The 21,594-nt window shown below is 32.3% G+C and overlaps 4 protein-coding genes across 7 annotated transcripts; 2 read left to right on the forward strand and 2 right to left on the reverse strand.

Moving 5' to 3' along the window:
- Positions 1 to 6,333: 6,333 nt before the first annotated feature.
- On the reverse strand, positions 6,334 to 14,518 carry LOC106101931 (metaxin-2). Of its 4 annotated transcripts, none has more exons than XM_013281313.1 (10): positions 14,143 to 14,518; positions 12,804 to 12,910; positions 12,148 to 12,378; positions 11,273 to 11,449; positions 10,942 to 11,003; positions 10,452 to 10,602; positions 9,405 to 9,561; positions 8,717 to 9,167; positions 8,433 to 8,536; positions 7,712 to 7,955 (listed from the first exon to the last, which is right to left on the reverse strand). In XM_013281313.1, the coding sequence occupies exons 1-10, from the start codon at positions 14,444 to 14,446 to the stop codon at positions 7,831 to 7,833; spliced, it is 1,869 nt and encodes a 622-aa protein (XP_013136767.1). In that variant the 5' UTR covers positions 14,447 to 14,518; the 3' UTR covers positions 7,712 to 7,830. The 4 variants fall into 4 exon arrangements, with proteins under 4 accessions (XP_013136769.1, XP_013136767.1, XP_013136766.1 ...); XM_013281312.1 differs by having other exon boundaries at positions 9,381 to 9,561; XM_013281314.1 differs by lacking the exon at positions 14,143 to 14,518 and adding an exon at positions 13,691 to 13,871 and having other exon boundaries at positions 9,381 to 9,561.
- Positions 14,519 to 14,680: 162 nt separating this feature from the next.
- Positions 14,681 to 16,384, forward strand: LOC106101910 (RNA-binding protein 8A). The gene is made up of 5 exons (XM_013281272.1): positions 14,681 to 14,897; positions 15,000 to 15,102; positions 15,224 to 15,341; positions 15,475 to 15,588; positions 15,967 to 16,384. The coding sequence occupies exons 1-5, from the start codon at positions 14,837 to 14,839 to the stop codon at positions 16,069 to 16,071; spliced, it is 501 nt and encodes a 166-aa protein (XP_013136726.1). The 5' UTR covers positions 14,681 to 14,836; the 3' UTR covers positions 16,072 to 16,384.
- A 401-nt stretch (positions 16,385 to 16,785) lies between these two features.
- On the reverse strand, positions 16,786 to 18,507 carry LOC106101911 (60S ribosomal protein L23). The gene is made up of 4 exons (XM_013281273.1): positions 18,398 to 18,507; positions 18,123 to 18,206; positions 17,614 to 17,741; positions 16,786 to 17,009 (listed from the first exon to the last, which is right to left on the reverse strand). Exons 1-4 carry the CDS (start codon positions 18,408 to 18,410, stop codon positions 16,812 to 16,814), a joined length of 423 nt encoding a protein of 140 aa, XP_013136727.1. The 5' UTR covers positions 18,411 to 18,507; the 3' UTR covers positions 16,786 to 16,811.
- A 369-nt stretch (positions 18,508 to 18,876) lies between these two features.
- Positions 18,877 to 20,971, forward strand: LOC106101828 (proteasome subunit beta type-4). The gene is made up of 5 exons (XM_013281166.1): positions 18,877 to 19,113; positions 19,191 to 19,403; positions 19,647 to 19,782; positions 20,151 to 20,296; positions 20,767 to 20,971. Exons 1-5 carry the CDS (start codon positions 18,980 to 18,982, stop codon positions 20,924 to 20,926), a joined length of 789 nt encoding a protein of 262 aa, XP_013136620.1. The 5' UTR covers positions 18,877 to 18,979; the 3' UTR covers positions 20,927 to 20,971.
- The last annotated feature ends 623 nt before the right edge of the window (positions 20,972 to 21,594 follow it).

The following is a 21,594-nucleotide window of genomic DNA, read 5'->3' on the forward strand; positions in this document are numbered from 1 at the left end:
TTATAAAAAAACATTCTTTCATTTAATTACGATATTTTGTATAATGTGGTATTATAGGCTAAAAGTGTCCCTTGCAACAAGATGACAGTTCACCAATCCATTCCATATGAAATATAGCTAAAGTATTCGGCAAAGGTCATGATCGGTGGCCTTCAGCCAACATTTCGTCGCAAATATTTTTAGCAACGAATAGTGTCAAATGCTTTACTCCTACATAAAGTGTCTAATAATTTCATACACAAATGTAATGAAAGTGTATTATTTTTTCGGTTTCCTTTTTATAACATATGATGGCGGACGAGAAAACAGCCACCTGAATCCGCCAAAATGGCGAATCCATTTTTCCCTCCCATCCTTTCCTTTTAAGAAAAGAGTGAAAAGGTAAAGGGACTAAAATCTTTATCAAATTAAAATAATCTATGTATATAATATAGTATTATAGTCACTCATTTTAAAAATAGAACGATTGGTTTGTAAGAATAAAACTGCGGTTATAAATAAAACAAATCTTTATTACAAGAAATCGGTGTGTACAATTCGTTGCATTTTACAATTGCGTGCATATCTGTACTATGTAAGGTGTTTTTATACAAATAGATATGTAACTAAATCTGTGCAGAAATGTCAACAGGCTATCACGCTGTACGTAGAAAGTTTTGATAAAGGGCTCAGTAATATCTCAGTGTAAATTTATATTGATTATGTGATTAATGTGTTAGAATATTCAATTAGACTTTCATACTAATATTATAAATGCGAAAGTTTAGATGGATGGATGTTTGTTTGAGTTTGTAGCTTAAGCGGCTGAATGGACTTTGAAAACATAGGCTACTCAGTTAAGTTTTTTAATTCCACGCGAACGTAGTCACGGGCGAAAGCTAGTAGTTACATTTTAATACTATTTTCTTAAAAGTTTTTCAAAAGCCAATCCGTTATCTATCAAAAATGCCTACTAGATCTCTTTAGTTCATTGACCACAGCGATTTTAATCTCGGTTATATAATTCATACTAACAAAACATTTCTATATCTTTGTTCTAAAGGAATATTTGTCTCTGGAATCTGGATTTCGTGCATATTTGCGTTTATTCTAGGTATTACATAACTTTTTAAGACCGGATTTCTTTGTGTGAAGTATTTGACCGATAAAATGTTTATCTTAGTTGATACGTCTACAATCCTTTATCGTGGAATTCGCAAACGGCGCCCTGATTATAAATATAGCACATTTATCTATAAAAATACGATTCTTAGCAAAGAAAGCGAGTAATAAAATAATATGTATTTAAAGAAATTCCGCACTGCGACGTTTTTTTTGTATACTTGTAAGATTTGTTTAAATACGACGGAATAAAATGTTCAGCAAGTAAGGTTTATTTTCTGTATTAGTACACTACTGGTAGCGTGCGCATATCTTTGACTAAACTATCGCAAGGCTGCGAAACAATCGACAATCGCACAACTATTGCGATAGTTTAATCAAATGTGTGCGCCCGCTCTTCATTAGTTTCATGATAGGATCATTGTCAGTTCACTCAAATATCAATGACATCCAGTTTTATGTAACACGACTTTGCCCGCGTGAAATTAAAAAACAGAAAAAAAAGTATAGCCTATGTTACTCATTGAATACGTAGCTTTATTTATCCCAGCGCTCTTTTAGTTATATCAATAAATACAAAAGTACAAATCCTTCCTCTTTGTAATATTAGTATAGATTTAAGAACATGAATCACATATCTACAAGTGTTATTGTTTCTTGTAAGTCACTACGCTCCCATTTCACAATACATTGTTCTGCGACGCATTTGCTCGTAGAGCGCAGATGCGAACGTCCAAGGTGCGCCCAACGTAATCAATACGATGCAGATTTTACTGCAACGCGGTTTGGGCAATTCAAGTCTAAAATATACTTCGTAATTTCTAGAATTTATACGTGATTCAGTCTTAAGCGTTTATTACTCGAATACTTTTATTATAGGTAAATTTCGGAATTTTAGTACTAAATAGATGTTAAACTAATTCAAAATCTTGTACGGTTAGGTTTATGAGTGGCATTTATCTTACTTCTTACGTTTAGATGTATGGATATTTGTTATTGTTTGTAGCCTAAACTGCAGAACGGATCTCGATGAAATTTGGCATAGATGTAGAGCATAGTCTGAAATTACTTCCACACGGACGAAGTCGCGGGCGAAAGCTAGTAGATACAAATAAGAAAATAATTTCAGCTGCTATTTTATAAACAGTTATGTATTTATCACAGAATGGTAGTCAAGGTTGGTGTCCTTAAAAATGATAAAAAATATGGGTCGTGAGATTGCGACAATTACAATAGGTCTTCGTTGGTCAGAACGTGACCTGAATTATATTTAGACTATCTTAATATATGTTTATATGGGTCTCCTCCTCTGTAGTATTATCTATAAGAATTACGCCATAACACTTGTCTAAAAAGGTTTTTCAACACAAAAGAGTTGTCGTATCTACTAAAATAAATGAAGTATTTTTGATTATATAGCAACATTATACGGTAGTAATTTCTGCTAAGGTAGAGGTCAATATTTTCTTCTTCCAAAGAGCAAAGATGAAATATTATCTTGGCCCTGTTTACGTGATTCCAAATTTGAATCTTATTTGAATTATAACACTTGAAAATATTGCGTAACGTTAAATTCTGGAATACACGTCTAATTATCTAAACTACAGAATCGTGGGCGTGGCGTATTTACTTACATATTATATGTATTTCAGTCTAAGAGGCGCCAACGAACTAAACAGTGCCAAAAACGTTATGTAATGTTTTTCTTTTAATCATTTGCTGTAATGACGGAAAAGTAATATATTAGAAACATGAAAATATTGTTGTGTTTTAGTCCCTTTCCCTTTCCACTCTTTTCTTAAGAAGAAAGGATGGGTAGGAAAAATGGATTTAACGGTCCACCGTCTCCTCCAGGAGACGCATTGAAAGAGGAAAAGTCCTCTTTATGTGCGTCTCCTCCTCTGTCAATTAAGGGTAGGCAACATATCTGCAATTGCGGATGTTTATGGGCAGCGGTTGCTTTCCATTCCGGTGGATTCAGGCCGCTTGCTCGTTTGCCACCTAATATTATAAAAAAAATGTATTCATTCGGTAAGAGGACTCTAAAAAAATCTGTTATTTATTGCCTAAATACGCAATAGACTTATGAGTCATGTTTTTCTTTGTTGTCTATTACTATCTTTTTTATTTCATAAAAACTTAGTTAAGTTTATCACGATCTTGAAAACCGATTACCGAACCGATTTAAAGTCTCGTAAACTCTCACACATTGGGAGTTCAAACAGAAATGTTTTGTAACTTTTATATTTACAGTTTTCTTAATTAATTCTCTTTGTGTATCAATTTAACCTATCGTGACTTTTTAAATGTTCACTCTGTTATAACAAATTCCTTCGAACTTTGATGTCATAATGATTTTGTACTTGATCAATAACAATAATATTACAAAGTCCGATTCGTACTGAATATTGGACGGCAGGAATAAACTTTGTTCCAATTAAATATTGTGACTGGCAACTAGGTTTCATACAAAATTATAAAAGTAGCAATATCCTCGTTAAAATCTGGTAGAAACTAGTAAATACTACATCCTAAAGGTCGACACCTAGATTTAAACGGATTGTCTCGTTTTATTACTCACGTGCCTTAGCCTTTATGAACAATACAGCAGGATCTATTTTCGAATGGCGCCGGTGTCGGCTAGTTTTAAATATAAACTGTTCACATGACTGCGTATTTTGTATCTGTATTGGTCCCACGTAATATTTGTTTACAGTTTATCTTTATCTGTTCATTAATAAATACAAAATTATAAGGGTTAATAATTTTCCTACGAATTTAGAGTTTTTTTAATTGTACTTGTATTGTTATTTAAGTAGTAAATGCGAAAGTTTAGATGGATGGATATAGCTATGTATCTTCCGAACGGCAGAACGGATCTCGCTGACATTTGGCATAGATGTAGAAAGTTTGGAAGAACACGGGTTACTTCTTTTGTAATTAATGTTTTTTTTTTTATTTCCAGCCAGCTAATCGTGATAAAATGATGTCGCGATCTGCTTTCGTGCTCGCTGCGGTCGGTCTCGGTCTATCCACATTCAGCGTGCGCCAAATGATCCTACACCAGACCAGAAGAATCTAGAAGCTCGCCACGAACAACACACGGAGCATTTTTAGGACCCATTAGATCGCTTCATCCATCCCAATTGAAGTTCGTGATGTTGCATAAGAGAAAATGATTTTGTTTTATTGTAGGTGGAATTTTAAATTGTCTATTAGATTTTTGTGCTGTGTACTGAAGGTGATCAATTTTTTTTGTTCTTGAAAAAAAAATTAGAAAACACGCATAATGTACAGAGACAATTTTCTTTGCTTTTAGTCGCTTTGTAATTAATTTGCTGAACGAACGGTTATGAAAATTAATTTAAGTTATTATTGTGTGGACGAATCTGTAAGTAGGTTGATTGGTTGGATATTTAAATGGAGAAAGTATCTTGCAATCGTTATAATTGTGATGGAAACCAAATAAACATATATACAGACGGTTTTCTTTTATTTAAAACAGCGTTTGAACCAAAAAGCTATGTTACTCTTAAGCCTGCTATACACGTTCAGTTTTATCGAACAATTTTCAATCCTGTTCTCAGTTTTGCCAACACACGTTAGATTTATTAGTAAGAGAAAAAAAGTAAAAGTAAACAATTTATTAAAATTAAATTACAAACAAAACAACGCCATTGATACTTCAAAAATCGTAATATAAACAAATGCTCATTAAATACAATATTTACACTAAATGCAATTTCAAATAAATTACTGAAATAGCAAAATATACAATATTATCCTCATGTGAATAAATTACATGGTTTACAAAAAAAAAAAACTTTTGAGTATATTTTCGAAAATCTGAATATTTCAGAATTTACACATCTATTTCACTAGGTTAGATGGAATAAAAACATCTTGATCTATAGCAAAATACATATTATGCTTTGATATATCTACTAAATTGTTACAAACTATTATTACCTACTATTAATTTATCAATAACATTCAATTCGTAACTAACTATGAACATTTTTACCATACAAAAAAAAATACTTCAAACTCAGTTTAAAATATTTGTGCTACATAAAACCAAACCAAACATTTTACACAAAAACCACACAAATGTCTAATTACAATACCGCTTACATTAAAACTTTCGAGAAAAAAAATCTATTTAAAAAAAAACATTTGCAAATATCTTTAGTACTAACACTCGAATTTGAAAATAATAAAAACCAATCATTCACGATATCAATATATCTTGACATAAACCAAATAATATTTCATTAAATTCGGAAAACATGTATGAACAGTACTATTTAGTTACACTTTGAGAAAATTAAATAATGAAAACTCCATAAATAGTTAATACTAGCTGTTCCCCTGCGACTTCATCCGCATCAACTTATGAAAATGTTATTTTATAGTTTACATGTGTCAAATAATTAATTGCAAATGTCAAAATACCAATTACCTTACTATGGCAATTTTGCTTTCTTGGTGTTGGCAGCAACTTATGGTCTCTTTCCCACATTAGGATGTTTATCCAAAATATTAACCCCTATGTTTAATGGCGTGAAAATTCATAGTCTAAAGCATGATGTAAGTGTAGGACTTATTATTTCAAAAAGAATTATTCAAAAATATGCTACAATTGCTGACAGCTTAAGCAACAAAGTGTGTGTTTACGCTTTATTATAGTATAGATTATGATCACAAACGTTATGTAACTGAGGACATTAATCGAGGTAGAAATTAGGTACTTTAATGTTGATATCCTGATATGAACATTACTTATTGACATTTTTTAAGATAAGTTTGCTTTAGGAAAATATCTGTGTGGACGAACTGTAATACTTACTTCTATAACACTACAGGAATTTTATCTACACTTGCTAGTAAGCATGACCACTGACAAAAAACTGGGGTCTATCATGAAAATTTGCGAAAAGTATTCGTAACGACAACACAACTTATGACGCTATAAAAGGCAAAAAGTAAACTGACAAACACAGACTTCGCCGATGACGTTACTAATTCTTTCTCGCAAAGTTTCGTGCTAAGCCTCCTTTATACAACCATTGTCAAGACTTCCTTACTTCTCTTTGAAAAGGAAATTTTGTACAGACATTTGTTAGTGGACATTATTTCTTTAAAATAATGCAAAGCTTTACCAACAGATTTTAATCAATTTAAGAAAGAAACTTTCACCAATGTTATTTAAACACCTAAACTATTACTCTTATACTTTTAAAACTACATTTAAATAAAAAATTAAATATTATTTAAGTAACATTAGGTCAACAATGATTGTGATGTTATTAATTGCACATCTGATAGTTATAAAACAATCTTTTAACTTTATTTTCTTTTACAAATATAATTGACGTTTCATCAGTTATCGAAACGCAAGTGTTAATAAAGTCCAGTTTACATTACACCAATCCAATGATAACCCATGCATTCCAGTGTGGCTCAACAATCTCCACTTATCCATCGTTGGATTTTTCTGCTCTGGTATAATATAAAATGGGCATTATTTGACGCCTCGTTCACACTTGGCTTTTACATTTAGACAATAGCAATCATAAAATACACTGGCGACAACTAGTATTATGCGAATTCAATGCCAGTTTTGGCCTGTCCAAGTGTGAACCAAGCGTAAAATCCGAATCTAAGTGTATAGGAAGGGATTCAAGGACTTCTAAATACGGTAGATATGTCCTTGAAAACGTGACGCTATGGCCGCTTGAAGTAGTGCTCGTCGATGCGCTTAGCGAGCGCCAGCAAGGAGTCGTGTCGCCGCACGATGTCCGCCAGCCTGCGGCACGGCAGCCGCGTCGTTATTATCGTAAACACGTGGCCGAACACTAGAGCATCCAACTCTGTAGGACTGTTGATAATAATTAATATAAATCAGTTGTCGGCAAATATATTAGCCAAAATTCACGAATTAAAACATTGAAAGCCAAATCTGCTAGTTTAGTAAGCTTTTATTACATTTAATTAGCTCTAGTAATGCGAATCTGCTTGCATGACCTTAGATAGTTTGAGTAGATCAGAGCCGCAGTTAAGGAGCCAAAGAGCCGCGCTGCTCTGAACATATATATCGAGTTTCTTACGGTAAAGGAAAACATAGTGACACAACCTGCACATAACGGCGAATAAATTAAAAGATATGTGTAATGTTAACCCGTAGTGTATCGTAGTTGACTATGGCCTAATCATCTTTAACTTATGGCTTATAGCCTATCCATTTATAGAGAGCAGACTATATTTTATCCAAATAAAATTGTAAACTAGTACTAAACTAAATGTATGGCTAAATAACCCATGGTTTAAGAGAAGAGGAAGATAAAGGATTGGAATGTTGTTATAGTAAAAATTAAAAATTGATTACCGTAATGAATGTCTAAATACAAAAAATTATTAATTAAAAGAAATTACGTAAACATGAATATACACACTTACACGATGTGACGTTTTGTCAAACCCTCAAAAACCAACAGGCATAAAAAAGATTAATTTCTTAACTTTCGAAACCAAAAATTTATTAAAAAAAAAACATTTGCAAATATCGTTAGTACTAACACTCGAATTTGAAAATAAGAAAAAACAACAATGATTCACGATATCAATATATCTCGACATAAACCAAATATTTCATTAAATTCGGGAAAACATGTGTGAACGTGAAGATTTTTTTAATGCAGCTTATTTTGTACTCTAAAGTTCCAATAATTAATCGACTTCCGCCACATGAACGCCGCCGCTAACAATGACGTTCTTCTTGCTCAAACAATCCATAAAATTATCTAATGTCATCTCTTCGTTCAAAGGACTGTTAATTGACGTACGTCTAGAACCTGAAATATTACTGACAGTTACCTTTTACTATTTTTACAACGAATTCTAATCGTAAATTAAAAAAAACTAGATTGATTAGAAATTACCGTACGGCTTCATCCGCATGATATAGAAACTTTATTATTTACATTCTGTTCAAATCAAAATTCTAATATTCAAACTTAAATGCCAACGAAAGCCTTTGCCATTGGCTAACCGTTACCATAGCAATATAGCTTCTTTACTGTTATTGGCTTGTTTTTGTTCCTTTAAACTACTGGTCCAATTTTAAAAACTCGTTCACAATTAAAAAGCTACGTTACCCGTGAGTAACATGACCTAAACTTTTACTACTTTTTTTCACCCAGGCGAAGTTGCGAGCAACAGCTAGACTATACTAAATTTCATCAAGATCCGTTCCGCAGTTTAAACTACAAACTACAACTACAACAAAAATATCCAAGTACAAAAAAAAAACAAAGTAAAAAAATCCGAACCTGGTATCGCAAGTTGCAAGTGACAGATCTGAGTATTAATTGATGTATCAGACGATTTTCTTTCGCACCTAATTGTATCCAAATATTCGTATACCTTATTTTGACTGTCAAAAAAAATCAAAGAGTAAAAAACATTTACAACGTCTATTTTGATATCATAATTCACGGATCATAGAATAGGCCCTGGGCGAGAATTCTACGGTGCCCTAAAAGAAAGATGCCCTGACGCCCTGGGTGGGAGCCTTCACTCTACCATAACGTCGATACTGATAATATTAACTAACCTATAATCGGATTTCGTAAAAACATTATACTGAGTTAAATCCCCTTCGTTAGAAACCACTTTTGTCAAACGGTTATCGGCCACGAGCCCATCAATCACATCTTCCTCATTAATTCCTTGTATCAAATCTTCACCATTATCTATCGAGTAAGTTTTATTCGTCATATTATTCTCTTCAATCGTTTCCAAGTAATTATTGATATTATCCATTGCAAGGTAATTACATTCTTCAGTTAAATCAGAGATAATTTCAAAATCATTCTTTTCCATAAGGATAATTTCCTTTTCAGCAATAATTTTCCCAGCTTTATTGACAATATCATCAACTAATTCATAAAGGAATTCATAATGATCATAGTTCGGGTAATTACAAGGTTCGTCATATTTACAAGTGACTCTCCCTTCTTTAGACGTCATTATTATGATTTGCTTTGACGCAAAAGGTTTGAAGCCTGAATAAATAAGAACTCTTACATATTTAAAAACACAAATAACCAAAACTATTTTAAACATTAGATTGTTGATGGATATTTAAACAAAAGGCAACACGACTGTATGATAATCTGTATTAAAATTAGTGTTGCCATATAGAAAAAAATATTTTAGTTAAATATGATTTTTAAAGATTAAACAAATGACAATCGATTGTAAACTAAACTACATACTTAATGAATTACAAATGCAATAACCAAAAACATCTCTGGAATTGGCCGTGATATCGCGATTCGATTTCTTGATGCACAACTTGGAACGTTTTATATTATTTCGAACAATATTCGGTTCCGGCGACAGAGATCTACGGAACGAGATTCGTGACGCTTGCTTCAGTAGATACTCTTCTTGTGGCTGAATGACAAAATTAAAAACAATACAACTAAAACATGAATCTATAAACCAGCTCTGTGGATTCAGTTCAGAACTATTGAGTTGTGGCTCAATTAATTTGTCAGCTTACGGCTCAATGCGTTGTACTATAAATGTGAGCCGAATAATAACTCGCAGTTCGCATCTCGAAACGCTAACTCTATGAACAGGTGTCACACGTGAACCGTGAGCTGATCTGCGGATCATACATTTTAGTAGAGTTACCCCTGACTATTTACAACTAAGTTCACGACCCTTAATTCAGAGGTATACGCAGAAATTGAGTATGTCCCTAATGATTGAGTATTTTGTAGTTGGTAATATTTTAAATTTTTTTGTCTACGACCCCATTCTGCACAAATTTAATACAAAAACTTAGTAGCTTGTGTTCATACAGATTATATTCTACATCTGTGTCAAATTTCATCTAGATCCGTCTTAAAATGTGTTGTTAGAATGTATGGATGTACTGTAGATTCTACCAACTATCCATCTTGAGTTCCGCATTTATATTATTAGTAAACTAGCTGTTCCCGTACGGCTTCATCCGTATGAAATTATAAAAAACTTTATTTAATTGTTTACATTTGTCAAATTCTCAAATTGCAAATGTCAAAATTACCGTTACCATGATAACCTTGCTTCCGTAATGTTGGTACCTTGTAGTTTATGGTCCCTTTCCCATATGAAGGTTTTGTCTAGTTTATTTACGCCCCATGTTTAATAACGTGAAAATTTATAGACCTAAAGCGTGTCGTAAGCTTTTTATTAAAAAAAAGTATTATTCAAAAATAGCCTGTGATTACTGACATCTTATGCCACAAAGTGTGTGTTTACGCTTTATTATATTAGTATAAGGGTAATTAACTCACCGTTAATGGTAATTGCGTTAGATTAGTCATTCTCATAAGATGTTTGAGCAAACAGCTTGTTATGGGTTTAAACATATGTATAGCTTTAGGGCCGATTGCGGACAGGAGTGCTCTGATATGACCATATGCCAAAGCATCAAGAGGAGTTGGACTGAAGGGAAAAGGTAAAACGGGAAAAGGAAAGTTATTAATTCATGTATGACAATAACTTTACCTACCTAATTTAACTAAGACAGTTTTTTTATATCAGACAAAAACATAAATTGATAAAAATACAATAAAAAAATGCTATAGGTGGTACAAAAACTCACAGGATTTACGTGTAACCACTGGTTGCTTAGTTTACAACATATAAAAAGTAATAAGGAAACATAGACTACTCCCATTAGTTCCCATCTGAAATCGTTTTTTTTCTTTCCTAGTTTTATGTCCTGGATATGAAGATTTAATCAAAGTTAATAATAAGTATTTAATTTAAGTTAACACTTACGTTCCGAAGAAGTAGTCCCGTTCACCGAGACGTTGACTCAAAGAATTACAACACTGTTCAACCTGAAACAGTGGTAAAATTTTAACACTTGAAGCAAATGCAGAGGAAAACTCAAATCTACTAAGCCAATTTCAAAAATACTTTCAACATTAGTAAACTATGTTAATACTTAAAGACATACATCCTTACAAATAAACGCGGTATAGTCAAACATAGTAATAAACAGTATAAACAAATATTAGCTCATATTTGCTTGGCAATATTAATTAAAATTATTTTTAAATCCCGCGCGAACAAAGTCAGGAGCAACAGTACACTATAAATCACTTACATCAGCTAAAACTTGGTCCAAAGTCTTGTCATACCAGTGCAATGCTTTCAATCGTTTTATAATGGTATTCCTCTTTGACCGAGTCTGCAGCCAGCCTAATGGCCACGGGTAGACAGAGGCATTCCGTACACGTGTCACCGCATTGAATGTGTCATTATCCACCCATGAAATGTACAGCTGTGGGACATGTAATAAACATTTTTACACATCGTAACATATACCTTAGATCTATTAGTACTGACTTCAAGATATAGTACAGTCAGCTGCACAAATACATTTACAAAGCTTCAGAACCTTGTAAACACCTTCAATCTATATCTATACTTTTATACTAACAATAATATAATAAAGCGTAAACACACACTATTTTGTGGCCACATTCACAGCATATCTTTGATTAATTCTATCTTTAATAAAAAGCAACACACTTTTGGCATGATTTAGGCTATACATTTTTACGCTATTAAATTTAGATGGTAAATAAATTGGAAAAAAGAACTTCTAGTGGGAAAAGGATCATAAACATCAAGCTGCCAACATAAAAAAGCAAGATAAAGTAATTTTGACATTTGCAATTGAAAATTTAGATAATAACATAAAGTTCTTATAATTTTATACGAACGAAGCCGCACGAGAACAGCTAGTTTCAAATGTGCATAGGTGTATCCATCCATATTCTGTATTAACACATGCTTACAGCATTTAAGATTTTTTTTGTATTTTTAAAACCGAAAGCTTCTACAAGTTTTTAGTTATGTAAATGTATACATATTCATGCAGTCGAGTAAATGCCGCCAAATAGTAGTTAGAGAACAAATAAATCAAATCATCTAACTTGTAAACATTTGTCTACTTATGAAAAAATTTAAAAATACCTCAGCATTAACAAGGACATTTGTGATGAGACTCATATATGCCCTCATCTCAGCCTTCTCCTCGGTAGACAAACGACCACATAGTGTTACACCTTTATTGGCCGCAAACTGTACAATAGGTTCCAACTCGGACACAACAAACGCGCCACACTTTATAAAGGGTACTCGGCCAGACGGCGACATGAATTCCGCATTCCAACGCATCTCCACTTCAAACGGAAGATTGCACATCTGTAAATAAATTATTAATAGATAGAACACATCTAAAAATCCACTAATCTCTATAAATGGAAAGGTGAGAATTAATTCTAAATCTCATCAACTCAAATATTAGTTAGAATCCTCCCCAATGATAATGTCAGAGCCAAAATTATGTAAAACAAATAGACCCAAAATACCACTCTTTATAGACTGTCCATTTATAGAGGTCAGTGTGGTCACATTTGTTATAGATTTTTTTTAATCAAAGGGTAACTGAACAAAAGGGCACCTTATTTAACAAGTTAAAAGTTACAGATGCATTATTTAATAAGTAATCAAAATAATATTGCCTGAAATCATACATTTTCTCAAAACTGTTTACCAAAAACTACTATAAGCTAACATTTGCACTCTTAGTAGTGCTTTCTTAAATTCTTATTTAAACATCTTTGTACCTTTAAAAATGCTTGTACTGCAAGACAACTAGCATTATCAGGCAGCAAAATTTGTTCAACTTCATATGGCTGAAATAGTTTGACATTGTCGGGCCATGGCTCCTGAGCTGTAATGACAAGATTTAACATTTTTAAATCCATTATTAATAAAATTAGAACATATTATATGTTATATACATAAACAAGCAATACTTAATTTAAGAAAACACTAAAAACCCAACTCTACACTATTTTGTCAATCCGAGCAGAGTTCTATAGAAATGAGAACATTTTCTTCTAGGTTGGTCAGGCCATTTAGGCCACAGGAAATGACAATTGAAAAATCAATTTATTTAAATGGTAACACAAACACAGCAATATTAAACTAACTATAAACTCTGTAATAATCTTGTCATAAATAGATTTTTAACAGAAAAATATATTTAAGTTTTTTTATAAGTACCACAGTAAACATCACTTTTATATTCCAGTTTTTTTTATATAACTTGTTAAGATCCAGTAAACAGTTCTAACAAAGCCTGGATTCAAAGAGGGAATGATTTTATTTTAGGTTATAACAAAAACAAACACTTTCCAAGGCAATAAATTATTTCCTATGTGTTATAATTCTCCAGTAGCAAAGGGACTATGCTACTATGGTTTAAAATCACACGCAAATCTGTGAATTCTGAATACCAAATACAAATGGGTCGCCGTCCATTTTCACACTTCAGGACGCAAATAAGGTGGAGATAATGATGTAAGCTTAGCACTCACAGAGATATAGGGCACCCTGCATCTATAATTAAGCGATAGCGGTGTAAACGGCGAATAAAAATAGAAAATACTTTAATTATGTAACTTATTGTAAAACAAACTTTCATGTTATAAGAAATGTACTTTATTACCATTGAGTGAAGTCAGAATGGACTCCTGAAGAGACATCTCGGGCATTCCTTAATTACCAATTTATACTATACTATTTCGAATGGAGAATGGAGATGTGAAATCAAAAACTCTAATTCAAATTTGAACTCAATTTCAATAATTTTTAAAACACATGACATGTGCTGTCATTTTTTTAATTGATAGATTATGACAAATATCGATGGTTGTAGAGTTTGAATGAAGGTTGTAAATGTAAAAAATATAAATGATAACCATGAAAAAATTAGCATTGCAATCTTCTGTATTTATGAGGTATTTGAATACCCAAAATCCTATAAAATCTCTGAAACAAAATTGTCACTACTGTTGTGTTTCACATTTGCTAGACTAGTTTTCCTCTTACTTTACCTACTAACTTTGTAAAAATAACTAAAGAAAGAATACTGTAATAAAATAAATACCATATTCGTACCCATTTGAATAAGTTTAGTCATGTTATTCCCAACACAAGAGACATTATTGTTCAGTAAATTGATTCCAAAAGCAAACTCTTCATCAAAGTAGTCAAAGGATCTTTCTGTAGGTTCGTTTGTTACATTTGTCAACAGAGTGGATTTTGATTGAATAAATTCAGTGTATCTTTCAATTATAACTTGGTCAACCTTTAAATTTGAAGAAGACGACCTTACAGTTGGTGGAGATCTAAGACCTAAATCCGAACAAAGATACTCAATATGTTTTATTTTATTCACTTCTGGTTTTGTACTGTCCAACATTTTAACAATGTTTCAAGTAATTAAATTAAAAAAAATAGCGAAATACTGTAATAATTTTAAATAATCATTTGAAATATGTCATCACACTTGGCATTTTTAATTTTCGTAATGAACAATGACAGAATTTTAATAAGAGTGATATTTTTTCTACTTTCTTCACAAAATATTTTTCAAAACAGTTAACTTTGTACTCTTTGTCTTCAATCTTGTTCAACTCACAATAACAACTCTTTGATGTAATTGTTTGACATATTGCGCATCGTTTGCAAAAGGTGTTTTATAGTTGAAATATAAATATTGGAAAGTATTACACATTTAATTAACAGTACTTATTCTAAATAGATCACCTAAAATAACATCCATTCGCTAATAGTGTTGTATTAATCTACCATGGCTGATGTATTGGACATTGAAAATTCCGAAGAATTTGAGGTTGACGAAGACGGTGAACGTACGTAGCGTCATAAATAAAATACATTGCTTTCTCGCTAAATAAGTTATAATTTTATAACTGTTTCAATTTAGGTTTGATTGTTTGTATCATTTGTTGTAGAGGGAATTGCAAGACTTAAAGAGAAGGCGCGAAAACGTAAAGGTCGTGGATTTGGCAACGAAGGCGGTGGCGGTGGTGCAGTAGAGCGCGGAAATAGGGGAAGGTAAGAAGAAAATACCCAATATGGTTATTCATATAATAATATGATCTATTTATATTCTTGTACTCTTATTGACTAACTTCCTAAAAGAAGGAGGTACAGAATTTGTCTGTTTTTTTTTTAGATATGATAGTTTGGCCCCTGATGGTGATGGTAATACCCCAGGTCCACAGAGATCAGTTGAGGGTTGGATTTTGTTTGTCAGCAATGTTCATGAAGAAGCACAAGAAGAAGACATACAGGTAGGAAATGTTTTTTAAAAATATAGTCTTTCACAAAGAACTTTTCAAGAAACATGTTATAAATTAGTATGTGTTTATGCCATTTATGGTAAAGAATAAAAATAGTCTGTTACAAAAGTATACTTTCTTTCAGAACCAGTTTTCAGAGTTTGGTGAGATCAAAAATATACATTTAAATTTGGATCGCCGCACTGGATTCTTAAAGGGATATGCTTTAGTGGAATATGAAACATACAAACAAGCTGCGGTAAGATTTAATTCTTTGAGTACCTACTACATACTATTGGTGGCACAGTTAGTGCTTAGACCAGACCATAATCTGTATATGTCCAGATTTGTTACTTGCCTTGTGTGTTATTCGAATTTCATATGAAAATTTATCCAACACTTTTATGGTAAGGTAACATTGTGATACAAATTGCATATATTTGCAAGGAAATTTAGCGTATTAAGTGAAGTTTACAAACACAGACAGCCAGCATAATTGACAAGTCACTAGGCTTTAGCCAATGTATGGATGACTACATCCCTAAATTAGGGGCACTGAACTTTTTATTGTACTGATTATGATTAACTACTTTCTTATTTGATAAACCAATAGTTAAAAAACTTTAATAATTTTCAGAGTGCCCGTGAGTCACTAGATGGTGCAGATATCTTGGGTCAATCAATCTCAGTTGACTGGTGTTTTGTTAAAGGACCAACCAAAACCCACAAGAAGAGGCGATAAAAAACTTGTATTCATTAAAAATAAACATCTGAGTTATGTATTGCACTAATTATTTGTTGGAACTTTTGAATTATGTTTTAAATCCAATTGTCTGTTACATTAATAGACCATAACATCAAATGGGAATATAGCAGATATAAAACTAAAATGTATTAGATATGAACAAATATTGTGCTTTAGTTAATAATTTTCTTTAAAAGAAAATATTTGTTTTCTTATAGCTTTATATATAGCATAACACCGAAGTGCTTTGCATAACTCTATGTAATGTCTATTACTTAGGCATAAGGAAATATAAATAAGTCTTTCTATACATTTTGTTTTATTTCATTCATGTTAGAAATAAGGTGAGAAGCTAAACTTAATGGTCAATTTACAATGTATAAAACATGCAAGAGGAGGTTGATGAATTTTGAAATATGAAAAAGAAAATGTGCTCTTTGCATATTTTGGAGAGCACTAAACTGAATTACTAAATTGTCAACTTCATAGATTATTGAGGCAAAAGGATTTAGATAAAATAAGATGCAAGCATGACCTTTCAGTAAAAATGATTAAACCTATTCATTCCTACATGTTCATATTTATTTCTTTATCCAAATGTTTAATTTTTAACACTCCACAATGTCACTGACATTCGTAAATGTTGACAGGTGATTGACTTTTTGTTGTTAGATTATAAATTGTTTTTAAAGGGAAAAAATAAAAGATTTGTAACTTTTCTTAAGTTTATATTATACTCAAGCTATTGAGCTTGCATTTGAGGCAATACGGGGCCACAGATCAGCGCACTCTTTGGCTACAGGTCCGGTGATGGCTGAGCCTTTCATTTCTCCTTTGTTGTTTACTATGACGCCGGCATTGTCTTCGAAATATATGAAAATTCCATCCCGCCTTCTAAACGGTTTCCGTTGCCTGATGACCACTGCAGGCATTACCTGAAATAATGTAAAAAATGCGTTACTGCAGATACAAGTTACTGAAATGGTAAAAAATGTTTGGACATTGTCACTTCAGTCAGCCAAGGTATATCTACAGACCTTTTAGGGAGGTTCAGGTTATAAATATATAGCGAAACCTTTGGCATATCATCATGTTACTGATTTAGTTATGATCAATATAGATAAGGGGTGGTGAACCAATGGCACAATATTTTGTCCATTTCACTAACCACAATATTCATTATAACTACAAATAAAGATATTACTATGCTATGGATTACATCCAATAGTCATTAAGTCAAAATTGTTTGATGGCACATCTATGACCACTTGAATCATTTCCTAAGTAAAATGGCATGTTAATGTAAAGATTTGTAACCCCTGTCAGATAACCTTAATTTTCTTTATTGAACCTGTTGGTAATTGTTGTCACAAAGTTAGACATAAAAATCTAGACTATTATTTAGACTAATTACGAATATATAATAGACTATAGACGAATTGATATAAAGTACATATATTCTAAACCAGATACACGCTAGTTTGACAGTACACAAATTATGTAGATCTTTCATACAAATATAGTTATCTTTAAGCTTACCTTTTTCCTGAGTTCAGGTTTGCCTTTCTTGACGGTGGCTACAATCATGTCACCAGAGCCAGCAGCTGGGAGCCTGTTCAGGCGACCCTTGATACCTTGCACAGCAATCACATAGAGGTTCTTTGCTCCTGTAATAAAAACACATGTTTACAATTTTATGACAGGGTAAGTTGCAAAAAGAAATAAAACGGGTAAAGGATTTATCCGTTTTATTTCCTTTGTGTTAGAAATATTACATTAATTTAATAGTATTTGAATAAATAACATATTCAAAAATTGTTTCATATACATAAATTGTTAATGACATTTTTGTTAAATTACTCTCGAGCATGTATGTGAACATGTGTTTATTATTGAAACTATAGTTTTGCAGACTGAACAACCTCAGACACAGCCAAGGAAGAAATCATTGAATTTCATAAAATAACGTATATTTGATCATCATCGGTGTGTTCAGTCACTTCAGTAGTAATTATAGGTTATGAATACAAACAAGTAGAAAGATTTACCTGTGTTGTCGGCGCAGTTTATAACGGCACCCACTGGTAAACCCAGTGAGATACGGAACTTCGCTCCCGCGGAACCACCACGTCCTTAAAAACAAAAAATATGCACACTTTAACATCGTTCACTACAACACTTTTAGTACGAAGAAAACATTTAGATACCAAAAATAAACGCGCATTATAGACTACGAACACATTGGGATATAGTCTCAACATCTTAAATTGTAATTTTCTATAATATGGGACTGATTACAACGGATATTTTATAATTCACAAACCTCTCTTAGACATTTTGTTGTGTCACTTTTTAAAAGAGGGATTCAAAAGGATCGCGATAGAGATGAAGTTAGCATTCTGTGTTACCAATTAAAACATAATAATTCTCCCAATTTTTATGCTGAAGTTGACTTCAAGTTGTCACTTAAAATATTTAATGGAAATGAGTTTTGCAAATATTAATTGAAACAAGAAATAGCATTGGTTTTTATTTTTACGAGCGAATACGGGTTTTGTTTTATTTTATATGTTTTAAAATTATATTTTGCAAGGAGGTTTCTGGTCTTTTCACAATTTTATATATGGGTATTTAATATTTTTTATATGGGTGGTTTAAACGCAACCTTGAAAAGGAAACGAGAATTAGGTTTTTCTTTTTTCATAGGTTTTTGTTTATCTTTTACATGCTAATTATTATACGAGCCAAAAAGTGATGGTCATTCTCGTAATATTCTCAATTGTATATACTCTGTGAGTTTAATTGTCATATTTCAATGCCGCTTGTCATTTGTCATTACAATACAAAAATTTGTTAGAAAACTTTTTAATTTAACGTTTCATTAATTCCAGCTAAATATATAACAATGGCTTTCATGGGTGATATGATAAGCCCTTCGCCGTTATGGCAAAATGGACCATCTCCAGGTGCTTTCTATAATTTCCCTGGAAATTCAAATCACGGACCTTCGAGCCACACTAACCAGGATTTCAGAGCCCAGTAAGAACAATCACTGATGTTAATGATTATGCTTGATTTAATTTTTTTTTAATTAACATCTGATTTGATTGTTTCAGCTCAGCAGCTCCTATAACCACAACCACTACTGTAATTGGCATAAAATTTGATAAAGGATGTGTAATTGCGGCCGATACCCTCGGATCTTATGGCTCTCTCGCCAGATTTAGAGATTGTCCCCGTGTATTAAAGGTCAATGATCTTATTCTTCTTGGTTCTGGTGGAGATTACGCTGATTATCAATATCTGAGAGATATCATTGAGCAGAAAATGTGAGTACAACATTTTTAATGCATAACTTGTAAACTATTGTTAAACTCTTCTAACATACTACAAATGTTCCAGTTAAATGGTTCTTTGTGATCCATGCCTTGTGAACACAGTGCCACTACAATTTTTTGTTTGACATCCTGCACCCTGAAAGTTGAATATTATTTTAGATTTCCACCCTTGTAATATTCATTTAGAGATGTATCATTTTAAATTCCAATAATAGTCAATGTACTGTTCCTCAGTATTGATGAGCATTGTGTTGGAGATGGTCTGCAGCTGAAGCCCAAATCCCTTCACTGCTGGCTCACAAGAGTTCTCTACAACAAGCGCAGCAAGATGGATCCTTTGTGGAGCAACTATGTTGTCGCTGGTATTCAGGTAATTATTGTATTCATTTCTATGATAATATGCAATGTCCTTTGTTAAAGTTTCAATTTCTGTTCAAAGCTGTGTTTGTTTTGGCTAATCAATGGAACAACTGGTCTGATTTTGACGGGAATTTTACAGGAAGGAAGTTGATGAAAATGTGAACATTGTAGTCTACTTTTTATTTTAAATCAAATGATAAAATAAATTGTGGGTGACCATTAGCATAGTTGTAAGGGCTAGTAGACAAGACAAAATTTTTACACCAATAAAAAACATTACCACTGAGTAACATAGGCTTTATTTTATAATATATTTATTAATTAAATGTGAATAATAGCCAGTATGCAATATAATGTTAATCCTAATTTTGTATGTAGGATGGTGAGCCATTCCTCGGAGCAGTGGACAAGTTGGGAACAGCATATGAAGATGCTGCGATTGCGACCGGCATGGGCGCGTACATGGCAACACCTTTGCTGCGTGATGTACTTGACAAGGGACCGTTGAATGAGGAATCAGCTAAGTATGTCATTCTATTATGTCTTAAAACATAAATTTTGTTTTGTTATCTACAACTTAAAATTTGCTACCGGCGATAAAATTTGTCTGTTTTCGTCATTCGTCAGTCTTTAACTCTATTATGGTAGCATTAAGATAATGTAAATTCTTGAACATTTTGCAATTTTTTTACTGGTAAGGTTTAGTGGCGTTTGATATATTTAAAACTACTTTCTGTAATGTAGACAATCCAACAATCTCACACTTTTTCAGTAATTATCAAATCAAATTTGATTGATCTAATAGGTGGTTAGTAATATTATAAATGAGAAAGTTTCTAGCTGAAAGTGCTGAACAGATCTCGATGAAATTTGGCTGACATGTAGATCTTAGTCTGGAAGAACACACAATTCCACGTGTATAGATTCGCGGGCGAAAGCTAAGTGATAATGTGCTATGAGGGGAAGTTAATTTATACTTACGAATATTTTGCAGAGCATTAGCCCGTAAATGTATGGAAGTGTTGTACTACCGCGACGCGCGCTCGTTCCCGCGCTACCAGCTGGGCGTGGTGACGTCAGCCGGCGTGCGCGTCGAGGAGCCCACGGAGATCGGACAGAACTGGTCGCTCGCTCACATGATACACATGAAGTGAACATTGTAAACTTACCAATAAATGATTTCTTTTCATATTTAAATTCGTTTTTTTTTAATGTTCCATACTAATATTATAAAGAAATATTTGTATTTTTGTATGTATTGAAATATTGTAGCGTCGGTGGCTCAGTAGCTTAAGCACTTGACTTGTAATCTACAAGGTCTTGAGTTCGAATCCCGCCATGTACCATTACAACAAGAAATAAAGTAAAAAAGGCAATTGGAACATAGAAAAATATTTATTTCATAATACAAAATTTTTCAAATTTGTTTTTTTTAAACAATTTCTTCAATTAAAAATTTCTTCTAATTATGGCTAATTGATAAATACTATTAATAAATGCATTTTTATTAAAAATGTAACATTATTTACAATTACGAATTAATACTTAACAAATAGAATAATTTATGGACGGAAAAATGAAGTCAAAGATTATAGAAAAGGTACCTACAAAGAGTTATAATTGAAAAAAAAAAAAATTCTTAACCTATTAATATCTTGTATGGGGAAGTATAGTATTTTCTAGTTAAATATTTTACACATTAGTCTTAAAATAATCATTTTTAAATTCGTCAATCGTTATTCAACGATTAATTAATCTAACCTATAAATAACCTAAAAAAATACTTAGCACAAGTTTCCATTGCTGATTCGAAAAACTTACA

This window comes from Papilio polytes, unplaced genomic scaffold, assembly GCF_000836215.1.
Source record: "Papilio polytes unplaced genomic scaffold, Ppol_1.0 DF823935.1, whole genome shotgun sequence".
NCBI classification, from domain to species: Eukaryota; Metazoa; Arthropoda; class Insecta; order Lepidoptera; family Papilionidae; genus Papilio; species Papilio polytes.

Bases quoted from the DNA above. Each gene is read 5' to 3' on its own strand.
- LOC106101931 (XM_013281312.1), bottom strand. From the start codon at position 14,446: ATGTTGGACAGTACAAAACCAGAAGTGAATAAAATAAAACATATTGAG. The intron at 11,450-12,147 runs GTATTTTTAAAT...CATGTCCCACAG, and splicing joins ATGTCCTTGTTAATGCTGAG to CTGTACATTTCATGGGTGGA. The intron at 8,537-8,716 runs GTTAGTTAATAT...TTTTTTTGACAG, and splicing joins TTTACGAAATCCGATTATAG to TCAAAATAAGGTATACGAAT.
- LOC106101910 (XM_013281272.1), top strand. From the start codon at position 14,837: ATGGCTGATGTATTGGACATTGAAAATTCCGAAGAATTTGAGGTTGAC. The intron at 14,898-14,999 runs GTACGTAGCGTC...CATTTGTTGTAG, and splicing joins GGTTGACGAAGACGGTGAAC to AGGGAATTGCAAGACTTAAA. The intron at 15,589-15,966 runs GTAAGATTTAAT...AATAATTTTCAG, and splicing joins AAACATACAAACAAGCTGCG to AGTGCCCGTGAGTCACTAGA.
- LOC106101911 (XM_013281273.1), bottom strand. The intron at 17,742-18,122 runs GTAAATCTTTCT...TTTTTATTACAG, and splicing joins AAACTGCGCCGACAACACAG to GAGCAAAGAACCTCTATGTG. The intron at 17,010-17,613 runs GTAAGCTTAAAG...ACATTATTTCAG, and splicing joins AACCTGAACTCAGGAAAAAG to GTAATGCCTGCAGTGGTCAT.
- LOC106101828 (XM_013281166.1), top strand. From the start codon at position 18,980: ATGGCTTTCATGGGTGATATGATAAGCCCTTCGCCGTTATGGCAAAAT. The intron at 19,404-19,646 runs GTGAGTACAACA...ACTGTTCCTCAG, and splicing joins GATATCATTGAGCAGAAAAT to TATTGATGAGCATTGTGTTG. The intron at 19,783-20,150 runs GTAATTATTGTA...TTTTGTATGTAG, and splicing joins ATGTTGTCGCTGGTATTCAG to GATGGTGAGCCATTCCTCGG.